General features: G+C 43.7%; 1 protein-coding gene across 3 annotated transcripts in view; it reads left to right on the top strand.

Moving 5' to 3' along the window:
* The first annotated feature begins 4,965 nt into the window (after positions 1-4,965).
* The window catches only part of HIBADH (3-hydroxyisobutyrate dehydrogenase), a 126,140-nt gene continuing 117,859 nt past the window's right edge, over positions 4,966-13,246 (top strand). For 2 of the 3 annotated variants that reach the window (XR_002101159.1, XM_019535296.1), the window contains exons 1-2: positions 4,966-5,127; positions 12,141-12,301. Coding sequence is in view for 2 of the 3 variants with exons in the window: in XM_019535296.1 (XP_019390841.1) it covers positions 5,046-5,127; positions 12,141-12,301 (243 nt within the window). In the remaining variant the exon portion in view is untranslated. The remainder of the gene's footprint in view (positions 5,128-12,140; positions 12,302-13,246) is intronic. The other variant, XM_019535284.1, reaches the window with a different exon arrangement.

Below are 13,246 nucleotides of genomic sequence, written 5' to 3'. Positions count from 1 at the left end.
GATATGGTCTGTGGGGCTCTTGGAAAATAGAGCAGGACCCGCTGCTGAATTCCAGGATAGGGAGCTGTATTGGAGATGTGGGTTGGCAATGGAGGTATAAGTAGCAGGTGTATTACTCCCCATGGCTCCTCCTACTGCCATTGCTCACCCTACTACTGGAGATGGGTCCAGTTCCAGCCAAGGGGCCCTAGGGAATTTAAGACTCCTGGCCTAGTAAATACAGCAGTCCTGGGATGATGGTCAGGAATCCTACATTCTGTTCCTTCATCTGCCAGTAATTTGCTGAAGATGCATTTACTTCTCTTCTATTACTAAAGCACTTGCAGATCTACTAATACAAACTGCTGTATAGAAACTATGTATTTATTGTTTGTTGTTATAATTGGAGTGTAAATCTGGGTAATAATATAAGAACAAATATTAAACTTATTAAGCATTAAGCTTAACAAACATGTTAACAATTTTGTTGAAGAAAATAGTTACTTCGTGCTACATCCTGTCAGATATTTTGAAAGTGTTTTATGCCTAGATCATAAGGCTAGTATTATTGCCTGTAAGCTACAATACTCCATTGATGGAATAGAAACTTTAAAGCCAATTAAATGTTGGCAATCTTCCTACCACTGGCAGTCACACTTGTTAACAGCTCCCCTTTGTGACATGTTCACAGCATAATCACTGATTTCTGGAAAGCTTATTTAACACTTACAGATATTTTGAAATCTCTAATGAATTTTTATATAGAGACGCCCTTAAGTTCTACTCTAATTTTAAAAAGTGTTTTATTTTAAAAATACTTCTACTTCATACACACAGATAGTAGACGCACCCAAATATTTAACATGTGGAAAACAAAATGTTACAATATGTAGCACTAATCTATACAAATAATAAATATTTAAATTTATACATTTGTACTATAACTCTTGAACAGTTTCAGAAATCATCATATATAAATCGTTATGAAAACCTCTTATTTTTCATTAAAAAAAAATCTTATTAGGTATGAATATAGATATATTGCTGAATAGATTAGAACATTTTTGTCCTGTGGTGCAACTCCAGTGAAAGCCTTCATGGTTATTTACTTTTGTTTAAAGTATTTTGGAGTCTAACAAAGCTTTTTTTCTTTACTTTGTGTGGAAAGAATGCGATTAGCTTGGCAAAGAAATGAGAAACATATACAAAATAAAATTAAGTAGGAAGCCTTAATTTATATTAAGGCAAACTGTACTAAAAGGCGATATTATTTTAAACAAAATGAGTTAACTTTATTATAAAATGCTAAGAGTTCAAACATGACTAGAGGGCATTTTGGGGAAAAATGCCTCCTTTAATTTACCTATTTTTTCCAATGTCTATAAACGCATATGTTCTGCTGTTGTTGGTTTTCTTCTCATATTACCAGAATGCTCATGCTAGTAACTTCAGTTCCCTTCCCCCCAACTCAAGCCTCCTAACAGTGGCAGCCAGTAGCTGCAGGAGGGGCAGCTCAGCCCCATGTTTCCCCGTGGCAAGACCTGGGGCCAGGGGGAAGGGACCCCCCTCGTCACCGCTGTGCAGACCTGGATACCTGGCCTGGCCCCACCAAAGATCCCAACTAGCAAGCTGGGGGTCTGTGGGGAAGGTGGAGGCTAGTGATGGGGGACTCCCTTTTCCCTGCTTCACCATCTTGACAGTGACAGCCAACAGCTGGAGGAAAGCTGCTGTGCCCCATGTTCTGCTGTGTTGGGAACTGGGGGTGGGAGTGGGGTAGAAGGGAGCCCCCATGCTGTGTGAACCCAAGCTGACCCCCACGAGCCCTGAGCAGGCAAGCTGTGGAGGGGACCTTGCACAGGAGGGGCTCTCTTCCCTTTCCTCCCCTCCCCCCCTTGCAGTTCCTGGTGTTGCAAAAAGCCAAACAGCCCTGCTCTTTAGCTTCTGGCTGCAGCTGCCAGGTCACTCTTGAACAGAAACCACCCCCTGCTGCATGTGTTCCCCACCTTCCCAGGCCAGCCCTCCCCCATGCCCCAAGCCAGCAAGTTTTGGGAGCCCCCCCCGCCCCCCATAGCAGGGAGGCTTCCCCCTCCTGCCATGCAACCTGGCAGCTATAACCAGAAGCATGTAGCACAGAGCTGCTCCAGCTTTAAACTACACTGATAACTGCAGCAGGGATGGGAAAAGGGAGCCCTCATGTTATGGGGACCCAGCTAGGCACCCCTCTACCCCCAAGCCTGGAAGCTGTGGGGGGACCTTCATGGCAGGGGGAGATCCCTTCTCCCCCAGCTGCTGCTGACAGTTGCCAGCTGGGGGGGGAGGGGAGGGGGCTGGGCTGCTATGGCAGTGGCTGCCAGAAGAGCCTGTTGTCAGACTGCAGTGTGCTGTGGCGCCAGGGCAGCTGCAAGGACAGAAACTCAAACTCCCTCCTGCCCCCCCATCCAGCCAGGGTGTGCATGGGGCTAGGATCAGAGGTTGTCACTGACTCAGATAAGTGGCAGCCAAGGGGGCAGGGCCAGCCCAGCCCTCAGACAGAACAAACCAGCTCTACCCAAGCCTAGAGCAGCCCTGCACAATGAAGCCTGGGATGGCAGTGATTGCTCTGTAAATTAACCCCCAGTGGGATCTGGCACAGACATTCAATAACACATGCTAACAGAAAGCACTTTAGGTTAATACACATCCATTGAGGGTTAACTTAGAGTGGGATCTACCATTTTAAAGCACTTCATGTGCTATGAACATCTGTTCTGTTACAGCTGTAAAGCACTTTCTATAAGCTTTGAGCATAACATCTGTACCTAGCCAATGAGTGCAAGGAAGTATGAGCAGACTTGCAGCTCTGAAACCTGCTCAGTTTGCATAGTTCTCTTTCTAGAGCAGTGGTCTCCAACCTTTTTATGGTGAAGATCACTTTTTGGCACCCCAGGATCTACCGTGCCACCTCTCCCACCTGCCCCGCTACTGCCCTCTTCCTCACTCCCCCCACCTACTGGACAAGCTGCCCAGGCTCTGATCCCACTGATGCAGCCCAGCCCCGGTGGCAGGGATGTGGCTCAGCCCAGTTACATGCATCTTGTCACTCCTGATCTTGGAGCCTCTGTCAGACTGAGAACAACAGTCAGAGGCTCCATCAGTCAACCAGTACATTGAGATTGACTGGTTGGTGACCACTGTTCTAGAGGATCCTGTAACAGGGGCCTGCTCAGGGTCCGTCTACTGGTGGCTCCACCCACCTGTTATGGGCCAACCACCCACTTTCTCACTTGCCATGCCTTGTTGTTAATTAAGCTGGAGGTTGCCCATTGTATGCCCTGATGTCAGGGGGTGCTATCTGCAGCTCCATTCATCCCCTGCACTGCAGCCCAAGCCTCACAGATGGTATTTGTAAATTCCTCTTTATGTTGGAGTCTTGGCTGCTGTGGGCCTACCCCTTCTCTCTCTAGCTAGGCCTGTCAGTCAAAAAACAGGCTAATCAGGGTTTGACTCCCAGGCTCTAGCTCTCAAACAAAAAAAAATCAAAACAAAAAAAAAACCTCACTCAGGCTCCTGCACCCTCTGTGGCACTGGGGTCTGCTCACCCCCGAATACTGCACCCTCTCTAGCACTGGGGTCCCCACACTGCAGTGGGCCCCCAACAAGGCCTCTTCCTTCCCCAAATAGCCTCACCCAAACCACTGGTCTTAACATCCAACACAAAACATAGGCTTCTATAGCCATATAATGGAAAAGTGATAATACAGAAACAAGAGAGGCAACATTCCTGCTTACTTTAGACAATCATGCAGATGGCTTACAGAATGGTATAGTCTTCCAAAAGAGATTGCAGCCACAACACCACGATCATTGAAAATCCCCCACTCCACTGCCCCTCTGGCCTTCTCCACTTGCCATTTGTAGGGTCTGGGCCTTCCTCTTCCTGTCACCTGACTGGCTTCCAGGGCTTGAGCCTTAACCCCTACTTGACCAGCCAGCCGTGACTGGAAGGTTCTGGATTTAAAGGGACCACCCTGTCTCTTAGTAACAGGGCTAGGGTTCCCTGTCACTGATCCCTAATCTGAATCATTTGGCACAAACTATACCCCAGTCCTCAACCCCCTCTTTGGTAGAGATGGTGCAAAGATTAGTTTGTAACTGAAACTCAGATGCAATCCAAATGGCTCTCTATTCCTATCCTGAGTGCAGGAGGAGTAAAGGGATTCTTCTTTATTCACATAAATTAAACCTTATACTGATAAAGCAGCTCCCCATGACTATTAAATGTTTAATCCAATTTATACAGTAGTCCAGTGGGATTTTAAAATGTAATAGTCAAGTGCATTTACTTCCTGATGTAGTATCTACACACTGTAGTCTGTAATGGATATATTCAAGCATGTGGTCACGTCCACATCGTGTCACGGGCATGCTGGCTTTCCAGAAACCTCCTGGAATAGAGTTGGAAGCCCTAGCTTTCCCCCTTTTTTGTGTCATTAATTATTAGGTGCACACAGTGACTAGTGGAGATAGCTGGCTGGAGCAGACAACCCATCGCTTAAGAGGCAAAAGGGCAGCAGGGACTGTTCCCCTCTGGTGGGAGCCCCAGGTACCAAAGGCAGAGCAGATGCTACGGGAAAGGCTTGAGCCTGGGCGCCTGGTGAGCAAAGGAGAGCTGAGGAAGACCCCCGATGAGCTGGCAGGGTGGCTTCCCTGGGAAATGGTGGCCCAGAGAGAGCAGGGTGCCGAGGGGTTGTAGAGGAAATCCTGCTTCAGCTGAGCACCCAGGGCTGAAGCCGCGGTCTCATCCCACACGACTCCCGCACTTCCCCTGCTTTCGCGGCGGCGGGAGGAAAAGAGGCACAGCCCCGCGTGTCACGGGGCTGGGGGTGGATCCGGCAGGTCATGGGCTGGAGGATATCTCCTCTCATTGGTCTGGAGCTGCCAGGGCTAAGCTGTGGTTGGCTTTGCCGGCTGCCACTCTCCCTCACTCCTGCTGCTGCCTCGCTGCGAGCGCGGCGCGAGGGGCTCGCGCAGAGGAGGAGCGGCGGTGTGCAAGTGGAGGTCACCCGAGTGGAGCGGGGGGAAGGAGCATGGCAGCAGCCTTAATGCTCCGCGGATCCGCCAGCTTGCTCTGCAAGCCCAGGACTGTGCACGCTGCCAGCCTCACACTGGGTAAGGACGCGGCTGTCTCCAGGCCGGGGGGGGAGGCGGGTGGATTTTGGGGGCATGACATTTGAGCTGTGCACGGTCACAGCGCATTGCAAAAGCCAGGCCTCTCTCTTAAACCAGCCCCAAAAGTGCTGCTGCTCCCCAACACTTCCAGCAACCCCTCCCCCCAGGCTCAGTGGCTTGTCAGAGCAGTGACAGCACCCTCACCCCCCTCCCCGCACTGGGACTCCCATCCACAGGACCTGCCTACTTGACTTCATGACTGTATGATCTGCATCAGCTTGCTTGAAGGGCTGCCTGCCCTCCCCTAACAAGTTCATAATTCCTCAGATGAAACTGTTGTTGGCTTATTAAAACCCTGACAGATGTGCTTCGGACCAGGAAAGGATTATCACTTCCCTTGCACCCACTAATAAAACTATACGGGTTGTAAAATTGTACAAGGCTCATATCAATACTTATATCTGCCTGAAAGTAGCTTAGCATAGTAAACGCTTTAACATGTTTGCTTAAAATAGTATATGTAGAGGTTTAAAGCAGGCCACAGATGTTTATGTGGAGCTAGTGGCTTAAAACACTCCATAATTCATAGCATAATCAATGTTTATATTGCTTTTGTGTGTGTGTGTGTGTGTGTGTGTGTGTGTGTGTGTGTATATTAGTCAGAGCTGAAACAAAACCCCTTCTCTTGTTCATGCAGACACGCACACACATGCTTCACATTGCACATGGAAATAGGCCTGTTTCTGCAGTTGGTTGGAATATGTGTTTCTAGCTAGGCATATGTGTTTGCAGGCCTGGAACCCAAGTTTACAGCCTTTCCCCTGTCTCTTATCTTTCCCTTTAAAGGGATGTGGCATTTAAACATATTACTGGCTTTTGAAGTTGCTTTTGCCTATAGTAATAAGTAATGCTTAAGACTTCTACAACAGAAATAGATTGGAACAAATATATTAGCTTTCTTTTGAGTATTAGGGGTTTTCTGTTTGTTTGTTTTGTTCTCCTGCGTGGGGGTGTGTGTGTGTGTGTGTGTGTGTGTGTAATTTGACATGAAGACTCTGGAAAAGTGTAGAGTAAATTCAGTTTATTTTACCCTCAAATAAGCGGACTTCTTTTTAAAGAGCTGAACATACCCTTTTAACTTGATCTCCCAGACAATGAAAACAAATGTGTCTTGACTCCTTTATTTCATTTTAAAATGATTTTTAGCAGTATTTTTAATTAGCCTGTTCTCTTCCACTGACACACAACTATGAAATATTTTAAAGAACTAAGTGTGACTTTTACGAAGTGTTTAGTTTTTCAGGTAGAACACAGAACAGCATAAGCTTTTTCATAAGCTAATGAAGTTAAATTTAAAAATGATATGTGTATATATAGTACCTGTTCTGATACTGCAGTATCATGTGCAGTAAGTATCACTGTCACAGATGGTTCACAAATATTTCAGTAAAAAACAACTTTGAAGTAGCTGTGTTATTTTGTTCACTATTTTAAACATGACGGCTTGAAAGTGGTGAATGAATGTGGGGAGGAGATGATCTAGAAATTAGATTACTTGAAATTATTACTATAATAAATTCAACGAAATATGTTTTCTAAAGGGGGAGGATCTGCCAAACACTACTTCAGGTTTTAAGGCTGACAAATCTATTTGCTTTAATACCTAAGAGTCAGTGAGTTCAAATCCTTATTCCCTTAAAGTAAATGATAACATTTTCCATTATTCTCTTACGAGACCAGGATTTCACCCTACTTGATTAAGCACTAATCTCACAAATGCTTATGCATGTACTTAATACAACATCCCAGTGACTTTGAGAAGTGTTTGTAGGGTTGACACCCAGCAGAATTTATGCTCTCTGTCAAAGGCACATACTTTATGTGCGCGCACAAACAAGTCATACATGCACATTCTCTCTCTCTTTATATAAATATTAGTCTTGGCATCTTTGCCTTTAATTCTAACTCAGATTTAGGCAACTGCTTGTAATGTCCATCATTTGACTGAAATACCTACTAGTGAAACAACTGATGGAGTAATTTTTGAGATCTGGCAGCTCCATCAACCAGTTAACCTCCTTTGCCTACTTGCAGAGAGTTCCCTACTGGCTTGTTTAATTGCCACATGCAACTGGCAAACTATGCCCGTATCACTTGCTTTGTATGATTATTTTGGGGTCTGTTCATTCAGTCAATTGAGTAAATTCTAGTGGGTGGCTTTGTAGAAAGAGCACTGGGGCTCCGGGGGTACTCTGCACACAGGTCTGTGACGGACTGTTTGTCTTTTATGTTTAAATGGCCCCAGCTTCACCCCTTTTCCCCACTTGTGTTTGCATTTTTGAAGCGACTCCTGATCCAGCTTTTTTTAAAAGAATGACATGTTGTGTCTGTTTTTCATTCCCTGGCAGGCATGCTCAAGGGGAACCCTTGGATACCCATACCATAACAAACCTGGAAATGTTTTGGTGAATCTGCTCTGGGATCCATCCCCTTATTGTGTTTGGTATGCTTGATAATGGTTCTGGATGTGCCCCTAGAAGAGCTTCATTGACATGTTTCTAGGTTTAGCATGTACAAGTAGAAGCAGGCCAGTAGGAGATCCCTGCGGACATTTCTGAGGCATTCAACCCTTCCAATTAAAACAAGTTTGGGTGACTGTTGATTCTAGTACAGGAACCCAGTGCCTTTGTGGATATACCCCACAATGACTTGCCTAAAGCCACAGAGGATACCTTCAGTACAGTTCAGTCCTCAGACCATTGATATCAAGCTGACTAATAATATCAATATTGTGTCATTGTATCTTTGTGTTTCCCTGTCTGTATCCATCTGTAGCCTCTTGTCTTAACTTTTTCTGAGAGAGGGCAGTCTTTTTGTTCTGTTTGTACAGCAGCTAGCACCAAGGGGTCTTAGCTACTGCAGTAATACCAAAAGCATTTTACTGGTATTTGTTAATTAGAACACATTTGAAAGCATTAGGAATTGGATGTATTCAGCATTATTGCAGTGGAGCTTTTTGCCCTCATCATCTTGGGATACTACACTAGCAGTTGAACAAATCAAGGTGTATTATTTTAGTAATTAAATTATCAAAATATACAAGAGAACCTGCTTTTAAATGGTTGAAAGTTGCTGGCATAGACTGTCTCCAGGTAAAAAGTGAATCAAAACATGTTTGAAGCCTTGCCATGTTTTAAAGTGCTCATTTAATGCAGTGCATTTGTCTGTTGGAAATTATAAGGAATTTAAGTATCATTGTAGCAATATCCCAGGTGTCCATTTTAGGTAGACACTCAAAACTAGCCTTTCCAAAATTTAATAGAGCCAGCTGTGACACCTTGGAGTCATCCAGTCATGAATACATGGGTGACTGGTGCCATCTCAGTAAGGGAGGGCATGTTTTCCCCTCCCCGTCCCCTCCAGTGATAAGTCCTGCCAACCGGGGGGTCCCCCATGGCCAATCTTGCTGTCTGGGGGGTACCCCCATGACCAATCCTGCAACGGCTGATCACTGTGGCCGCTTCCAGGAGTAGCTGCGGCCGCTTCTGGGAGCGGCTTCAGCAATCAGCCAGCACTTGCAGGTGGGAAACTGGCACTCCCACCTGCCCACCTCCCCCACCCATTGCCTAAGCAGTGAGTGCAGACAGTCAGGGGGTGCACACCCTGCGCGTCGCCACTGTACATAGACATTGTGTTTAGGGTCTGTTTTGAAGTGCATTTATATTTTACAGGCCCAAAATTCCTGTTGTGAGCTCAGATGCAATAGTACTGATTGTAATAATGAACTTGTGCCTAGGTAGAATTTGAACTAATTTGGCTTATTCTGTGACATCTTCATGCCCAGCAACTAAAATAATTCCAGCTCCTCTGTTGTCATGATGAGATTCTTGCCAGGACATTCCTTTAAGTTTTTTACTTCTTAACTAGAACTTTGATCCTACAATCATATCTATGCACTGAATTTGAGGGTCCAACTAGGCAGACCCAGATGCAGGATCAGGGCCTTTGCGTTGAAGGATTGCAAGGCTACTTTATTTAAAGTAGTATAAAATACCAGTAATAAGTGGTAAAAATAATCTGCTTTTAAAAAAATTCTATTTTTTACAATTTCACAGGAGTTTTGATAATGGGTACTGTAAAGTAGTGAATATTTCAGTGCCTTTTTTTACAAAAGCAAGGTCAGAAGTTCACAGACTTTCCTAATATACCTAGCATGTCAGTGATGCATAGACAAAAGCTTCATTTCAAGGCTATTATATAATTGAGTTGAATTCAATATGTTTTTGTAACTAAATTAAAACTAGAAGATATAATAGCTTAGAAGGGGGGATGAGGATGTGAAGACAAGTAGCTTTTATATAATGCAGAATGCAAGGGAAAGCAGTAGAGGGATTCTAGGACAAGGATGACAACCTGGCCAATGAGATAGATTGGGGAAAATGGTCTTCGGCAATAGATGTGAATGAGGCAAAATTGCACCTGGGAATGCAGGATAGAAGGCTGTTGCAGTGATAGAAACACAGTGTGAGTGTATCCTCATGGGAAAGGCCATATCTAATATATTATACAGAAAGAATTGGCAAGAATTAGCCTGGATATGAGCAGCAGAGTGATGGGAAGATTTCTGTATTAATCGAGCTGAATTTGAGCTAATGGGTATCACTAGCAGATGTCAGAGATGGGCCCAAATTTTAATTTGGATAAACAAAGACAAGGCTGGAATAGATTTATGGGTTATCAACACAGAGATGATGGTAGTTAGATTTGTGTTTTGCAGATGAGACTGTTCAGAGATAGGTGTGAAGAGAATGGGAACAAGAACTGAATCCCATGGAAAGTTGGAAAGGAGACACTGAGGTACTGAGGAAGGAGGTGAGCGAGGAGGATGCCCTCATGGGAAGCCAAGGAATGACAAGATTTTAAAAAAGAAAAATGCAGTTGTCTATCTGTTAGCACTTTTTATAGCATTTTGCTGCTTTATTATAATAGGAGATATACCTATTGGGGTACATTTTATTTTTAATTACAGTGCAGCTTTTCTTTGTATAGGCAGCTATGGAAATTGGGGATTAAACTGAAGTCCTCTCAAAACACCTACTTTAGTAAGCATGATATTTACAATCTGGTGTCGCTTTTGTTGGCTGAGAAGGATCTTAGAATCAGAAATACTTTAAAATAATTAATCAGGCGTTACCCATCTACTGGGGAGTCTATCTAAGTATTGAGATTTCTTAAAACCTAAACATGGAGTACTCTAAAATCTACTCTAGAGTCTGGTTAATTTATCGTTTTCTTATCTTCATCCCTGTTTGCTTGGTTGCCCCTTTATCCTGGTCAGCTTCTTTTGCTTTCAAAGAAGAAACATCTTCTGTAACTGGTAGTGAGAACAAAAAATAGCATTTGTCCTAGCCTTGATGTAAGATTATTTCAGGTCAGAATGATGAGGAAGGGGATTTTTGTGGATTATATATTGCCTGTTTCTCTTTATTTGTACCTGATAGGTAGGTAGGACTAATAATACATGCTAAAATTACAATGTCTCCCATATATACCATAAATCACCATAGAATACTGTATTAGTTCCTGACATCATGGTGTACTGTTCTGTCATGTTTTCCTGTATGCTTCGTTCTGAAGACTGCATCATTTTGTAATTATTAGTCATTGTTCTGGTGACATGAATGCTCAAATAATGTTTAAGGGCAACTTTCAAGCAGCAATAAAAAAGATTGAATGCCTCTTGACATTGGTACTATCATGAAAATTTTCACCTTTAGATTATTGATTTTAAATCTGGTCAGGGTTATTTGTGACTAGGTATTACTTGGTAGTGGTTAGGCTTGTATGAAATGTATCTGTACCTTCAGTTTGAATTCTTGAGGCTGGTTGCTGTATCCCAAAGCCACAGCCACAGTCATCTGGCTCTGCCTGGAGCCACAGAATGAAATATGCAAGGAATCTGAACTTGCTTCTTGTCCATGTCATTTTGTGCAGAGGAGACTGTAACAAAATGGAAAGAAACTTGCACAGATGTTGTCTGTGCTTTTATATATTTCCTGACTGATTCTCCCATAGTCCCAAGGCCCTGGTTAATTGGGTATTATTTCACTTGCATATTCATTTTGTCACAAACTGTCCCTAGTGTTCTAAATTCAGTACAGTTTCTTAGTATGATCACACTGTGATGCTCTTGATAAGTACAATATTTACTTGCATGCCAAACTAACCTTTTGTCCAAAGATTAGCCTTTCCAAATTGGGGTGCCTGTCTTAACCAGAAAGCTGACTTCTTTCTGGCCACAATAATTAAAATAGTGCTGAATACAGAATAGAAGCATGGAGATGCTATAAGATGACTGTTACTCCTTTTCCTTCTCCACCCTCCAGCAGCTGCATGGAAGTGAAGGGGGGGTGCAGTTGGGGCAGATCTGATTTCTGCGTTACTCAAAGTTTAAAATGATTTGTGTGCAGCAGCAGAGGCGTTTCTATCCCTGCAGTGCTGATGGAGTCAACTGACTTCATGCCTCATTATAGCCTTCCTAATTCCTACTAATTGCTCTTCACTCTGCAGGTGTTAATGATCCCATTTCCTCTTTAATAATCTTGATGCTGCACTGATGAGCCATCCTTTGTTCAGCATTATTGCTGTCTGTTAGCTAGTCCTGATCTTTCTCCTATTTCATAGTCCTATGTCTATTTTTTAGCTCTTAAAAATCCTAGATCTTCCTGTGTTGTCCAGTCCTCAGCTTATACCTGATTAGGAAGGGGAGCGTGAGTGAGCTGAAGATTAGGCTCTCTTCCTGCACTGTACAGTCTGGAAAAATCCCCCCCCCCCCCAATCATTCTACCTTCCCAAAAGCTAGGTGCATGTAACTATGTGCCCACAAGTAAATCTCAGAAAATGTGGTGATAGTTTATTGTGTAAATTATAACACTTAAAACTATGTTGTTGTTGTTTTTGTTTGTGGTGCATTTCTCCAAGATATTCATGTATTGAAATTGTGTTGAAATCAGTGTGTTCTAGGGCAATGGCCTCCAAAACCCCCGTTGGATTCATTGGGCTGGGTAACATGGGAAATCCAATGGCCAAAAACCTGGTAAAACAAGGATATCCTGTTATTGCATATGATGTATTCCCAGAAGCTTGCAAAGAATTTCAAGACTCAGGTGCACAGGTATAGTATTCAACTTTATTTACACATTTTTAGTGTAACTGTACACTTTGCAATTCTTCTTGTTCTTTGTTTTCTTAACACTGAGTGTGTGTGTGTGGGCATGCATGTGTCATTAAAAGCTAAAAGACAGTTTAATAAACATGTTGAGAATCTTAATCCTTCCCATGCCATCAAGCACAAGTAAGTCTTCAGCATCTCTATCAATCATGCTGTCTGCCAGAATGGCTGCTTTGCTCCATTCAACTCAACGTGCTTTTTGCTTAACTCCCAACTGAGGGCCAGTAGGCAGCTTGTCATCTGGTCTCCCCTTTGGCTTCTTCTGCTTGGGGACCATACCACAGTTTAAAACTCCTACTGAGACAATTTTGAACATCACTGAAATGCACGAACCTTCCCTCTACATTGAGATGCATGTAGGAAAAACACAGATGTAAGTTATTCATATTGGAGGGGAGAGGGAAAAAGTTGTAATAAGAGATGAAGAAAAAGGTAGGAAGGGAGAAAAGGAAATGGATAGAATATTCTTGTATTCCCTTGTCCCTCTAACTGTCCCCAGCCCTACTTTGTGTTAGGTTAGCCCTGTTCCAGATGATTACAATAATTCTGTTGACATGAATGGATTCCGGATCCATTCACTTTCTTGTATGATGTTTCTCTGAGTGTGTTTCCCCACTTTTTTTTGAGCCCGTTAGACAGTTGTCATTAGTAGATGGATAGAGGTGCACCGATACATCGGTCCGATATTGGATCGGCACTGATATAAAGAAATTCTGTCCATATCAGAAATTGGCCTGATATGGCCAATAATTTGGCTGATAAATGGCCCATGCATGCAGGCATGCGTGCAGCACGTAGGCGGTAAGAAGCACAGCCCAGCAGCTTGAGAGCTGTGTGCAGCTGGTAAGTGGTGTGGTGGAGGGGGGGAAGGGAAGGGGCATGGGGCAG

This window comes from Crocodylus porosus, unplaced genomic scaffold (genome assembly GCF_001723895.1).
Source record: "Crocodylus porosus isolate Cpor-Errol unplaced genomic scaffold, CroPor_comp1, whole genome shotgun sequence".
NCBI lineage: Eukaryota > Metazoa > Chordata > Crocodylia > Crocodylidae > Crocodylus > Crocodylus porosus.
This window is presented reverse-complemented; position numbering and strand designations above follow the sequence as displayed.